Genomic DNA, 4,842 nt, shown 5'->3' on the forward strand with positions numbered 1-4,842 from the left:
TTTCTACTAGTTTAGTGGTTTATTAGACCCAGAACATTTTACTGGGTCCATCTGTCTGCAATATCTAACACAGGCATGGGCAAACTATGGCCTGGGGGCCAGATGCGGCCCATTTGGATTTCTAATCTGGCCCACTAATCTCGTCCAAATCATATTATTAATATTGTTATGATACGTCTGCCTTTTTCCTGCTGGATGGAGTAGAAAAGGCTAAAAGCATTTTAGAATTTTAGCCTTTACGCGTGGCTTTTATGTGTCATTTATTTTAGGACACTCCATCCTTCTGCTCATGGAATTTGAAATTGAATATTTTGAGATTTCTGTATGACCAAAAACTACTTAACCTGTGTGTTATTCTAAGACTGCTGGTCTACCAGACTAAGGTGGTGCTGGTTCACTACCTTCTCTGTTTGCCGGCTCGCTGCGTGTCCATATCTGCAGTGAGTAACAAAGTGTTCACAGTTATTCCACAGCAGACTGTACTTGATCGTCCCCACGAGCTTCTCCGCTCGTTCGGCCACGTCTTCATCGGGAAAGGCACGCGCGTTCATCACCCGATCCATGCGGTTCACCAAGATGCTGCAGCCATAGGCGAAGTCCTCCAGCGTGTCCACGCGCACCGTGGCGCACCTGTAAATGCAGCCCAGGATCAGCCTCTTGTTGGAGACGACGGAGCTGACGAGCTTCGAGTCGTTGGTGAACACGGGGAGGATGTCGGGGATCAGGTGGGCGACTTTATTGTCACCCAGGTAAATACCGAAGTGGGTGAAAATGGTTCTCGGGACTTCGAGCAGGTCTCCTCTCTTTGGATGATGCTGTGGAACGCGTTGCGCGCCGCGCTCCTCCTGCTGCTCCTCCTCCTGCTCCTCTCTAAGCCAACTGGACTGAATCAATTTAAAGTTACACAGGAGGGAGAGCTTCTCCACCAGGAACGTGAGCAGTTGAAACATCTTGGTCTCCGTCTGGTGGAGTGTATACGAACGAGTGAAGGAAACACGCTTTTTATCCTTGGTGACGCGCAAATTAGGCCACGAGTGGGTTTCTGCACGTGTTCATTCTCCTTCCATCGCAGCTTCTGTGTGTGTGTGTTTGTTTATTCCTCTGCATCACTGGTGCACGCATGTGAAACACGGCACTCCGTAAATCCTCTCTTTCTCCCTTTAAGCTGCTGCAAGGGATCAAGTCTAACTCTATACTTTAGCTGAGGGGTAAAGATTGTGACTTTGCTTCTTTGTGCATGTGAAAGTGTTTAACATTAGAACCTACGACTGTTTTATCGTTCTCGTTAATTTAAATTATTGAAAATAAAACATTCAAAAAGCAGCATATTAGTAGATGCAGAGCTCGTTACGCCGCTCTCTCCCTCACCTGTGGGTGGTGCTATAATTGCCGTTTGATTGTGACCTAAGTGAGCTGAGTGTTTGTAATAATAACATCCCTTTACTACATATACAGTAAATAAAAAAGAAATTGAATTGTATAATTTTATTGTGACAAGTATGCTTGCTATTAAGTTTAATTATAATTTAATTTAATTACTGCCTCTTACCATTTGTCTAAACATGATATCATGACATATGCTAATGTATAATGTTCCTGTAAATATACACAACATATTTTTGGTCTGTTCAAATATCAGATTTCAATTTTTTTTTATAATTATCGGAAATTTTTACTCTCTTCATGCTTAGTATAAATAACAGATTTTAACTTCATATGAAGCTAAAGATTCCCATTTCTCTGTCGTTCTGACTTACTGTACAACAGCTCTCCTTTTTTCTTTTTTTTTTTACAAAAAGTATAAAAAAGACACAGTGAATGCAGCACCAAACAACATATTCAACCTTAAAAATACACCAGCGAGTGTTTAAACAGCACCAAACAACATATTCAATCTTAAAAATACACCAGCGAGTGTTTAAACAACAAAGTTCAAGTTAATACAAATTTCATGGTGGAAATTCTGCAGACAAGCAAAATGAGGACACACAAAAATCAGCCATCTGTTTGTATTCCATTTATTTTCCCTAAAATGTATTGGAATAAAAATGGCCTTTCATTTGTTGTGTGTTTTCTTACAATTAAAACCAAAAGCTGATTAACTCCCGGACTGACATTGTGAAAGAGCTTTTGTTCCAAACAAAGGCCAGTCTGTTCCGTCTCATCAGTCCAGGAGAGTAAACAGCAGTGGTGTGGTGAAGGTCGTGACCTTTCTTAGATGAAGTGTGTAACAAGATAAATCATTTCTTCTACTAGATTACACCGGAGCCACAGGCTTTAATTACACACTTATTATTTTTCTTTATTTTTCTTTCCAGGCCCAAATGACTTTGTTGGTTTTTTTCTTTTCTTTAAGTAGATTCCTGCCCCTGATACAGTTAAACCTTTGTAACCGGGACAAATTCTTGTTAGTATTTAATTTAGGCCAGACTCTTTGTCATGGGATAAATAGATAAAAGGTACACATAGCTGGAGTTTCCCTGTATAAACCTGATCCAACACAATATTCTAGTCCTAAGCAGTGCCTTAAAGGCAGCCTCGTCTAAACCTGATTGGGATTCTGCTTCGTTGTTTTTAAAAAAAATTCTATTATTTTTTTCTCGTCCCCTTTTCAAATGTAATTTTGAATGTGTTCAGCAAACTTCAATTTATTCGTGTTTGGTTTAATGATGAGACAAAATGAGAAGTAGAGGAGAGGAAAGAGTAACACAAAGGTCAATTGTTCTTCAGTAGTAGAATCAACTTCTTAATTTGTAACCTCTGGTTCTAACAAAAAATTAAAGCAATATTTCATTGAAAGGTATTTTCCTTTTACAATTTAAATGGAAAATGTTTACTCTTTAACCTCACACGGATGTAAAAAAAACAAAAACAAACTAACGATCTTATTGAGATCCTGAGTTATGATGATTTTCTGCTGCTGCAGTAGTGCCCTCTAGTGGTTAAAAAGAGTACCGCACGCCCGTGTAAAACATCTGCAAATGCTGCTACATTTCTGTAGTGCATTACGTGTAATAATGATATTTGACATATCAAACTAATTATTCCACTTTACAATAACATATTATCCTTAAACAAAATTACCATATGATATTTAATATATATATACTACATATACTATATACTGTAGTGTCATTTGTATAAATACAATGTATCCTTCTATCTAAACAACTACCGAACCTCGTGTAGGTTCGTTTGTTTGTTTGTTTGTTTTCTGGGGTCAACGGTCTCCTTGAAAACGCAGCAGCTTCTTCGTTGTTGCCACAGCAACCGCTGATCCAAACACAGGGAGGGAGATGACGTCAGTGATGTTAATTAAACAGTCATTAAGTTAGTGAGGGTAAAACAAAGTTTTCACTTTCCCTCTTTCTTATATCTTTAATTGTTTTTTATTTTTTATTTCTTTCCGTGGTTGTTTGTTTCCTTCTTTTTTTTGTTCCCTTTCTTTAATTCAAGCCTAAAACGAATTCCTTCTTTTTTTCCCCTTTCTTTAATTCAAGCCTAAAACGAGTAATATTTTTTAAATGGAACTAATTGCGATATGTCATTTTTAACCATTAGACCAGTTTTCCGCTGAGTCGTTTTTCCATTTTCTTTGTGGAGCCGTGACTTTTTAATGGAGTTTTTCCCTTTTTTTGTGGAAGGGTAGGAGGAGGAAAATTAGAGAGAGAAGGAGGAGGCGAGCGGAGGACAGTTTGGGAACAAGATGGCTGCCCCAGGACTGTAAATCTCATCGTTTTCTTCTATTTTAACCCCAGTTTTAACGCCGACGCTGACCCCGCGTGAACATCTGCCTAATGCAACGCGAAGCTTGTTAAAAATGCGTCGTTTTTTTAAGGAAGGAGTTTGATTTTCCGGCCGAATTTTAAGGTTCGCTTTACTTTTTTTTTTTCCCATTTCTTGAGTGTTTTCAACACTTTGGAGAAAGTGGAAACTGTCCTGGAGCCAAACGTCAGGCGGTAGTTCGAGTCGTTAGCCTATTTATAGTGACTTTTGAGTGCATGTGGGTTGTTTGGTTATTCGTCTCGAAGTTTCTGCGAAGTCGTTTTTATTTTGGGGTGTTATCCAACAGATGGATAACACCCTAAAATGAACTCCTGAAGTAGAGTTTTGGTTTTTGTTTTCGGAAGTATAGTTTTTTTCTTCAGATGCCACACGTCTGATACTTTTAAAAACTCTAATTCGGACGATGAGCTCATCCAGAGTCAGACCACAGCAGCAGCAGCTGCCGCTGAAACTAGACTCAAGCGAGGGCATAGAGATGGAGAACATCCAGCATCAGGAGCCGGGGCTCGGCGGGGTCACGACGGGCACCCCGTCTCCTCCGTCCAGACAAGCATGGAGCCGGGACAACCCAGTCTTCGAACCCGAGGATGAGATCATGGAAGCGGACTGGCCTCCGGCGAGCCCCGGGAGGAGGTCGGTGTCCACGGCCTCCAGCGGCGGCTGTAGCAGCGGCCTGGGCAGCTACAGCGGCGGGGCCAGCAGCCCTCACATCCCCCGAGGAGGAGTTTACCCGAGTCCGACGCTGGACGGTCAGCAGCAGGAGAGGAGAAACCACCGCGGCTGCATGAAGCAAATTCTGCAGAAGATCCGGAGTGAGCAACTTTTTGTGTTCGGAAAAGTCACTTTTTAATGCCTTTCTGTACCGAAAAATACCTGCCCTTTTAGGAGTGAAAGATGGAAATTAAGAAATATATTTTTATCTTTAAATTATATCCAAATATTTACAATTATAGAAATTATCCGTTTGTATTTGTACTTAGACAGATTTGGACTTTATCCTAATTAAAACCCTAATCTAATCTAAATAAATCTAATCTAATCTGACAGGTATATCAT

The 4,842-nt window shown here is 40.4% G+C and overlaps 1 protein-coding gene and 1 pseudogene across 1 annotated transcript in view; one reads left to right on the forward strand and one right to left on the reverse strand.

Moving 5' to 3' along the window:
* Nucleotides 1–217: 217 nt before the first annotated feature.
* LOC103383321 (lecithin retinol acyltransferase pseudogene) lies at nucleotides 218–1,418 on the reverse strand (annotated as a pseudogene).
* Nucleotides 1,419–3,539: 2,121 nt separating this feature from the next.
* The window catches only part of pkd2 (polycystic kidney disease 2), an 8,302-nt gene continuing 6,999 nt past the window's right edge, over nucleotides 3,540–4,842 (forward strand). The window contains exon 1 of the mRNA XM_008316396.3: nucleotides 3,540–4,598. Within this exon, the coding sequence (XP_008314618.1) occupies nucleotides 4,190–4,598 (409 nt within the window). The 5' untranslated portion in view covers nucleotides 3,540–4,189. The remainder of the gene's footprint in view (nucleotides 4,599–4,842) is intronic.

Source organism: Cynoglossus semilaevis, chromosome 9, assembly GCF_000523025.1.
Source record: "Cynoglossus semilaevis isolate Cse_v1.0 chromosome 9, Cse_v1.0, whole genome shotgun sequence".
Classification (NCBI taxonomy): Eukaryota; Metazoa; Chordata; class Actinopteri; order Pleuronectiformes; family Cynoglossidae; genus Cynoglossus; species Cynoglossus semilaevis.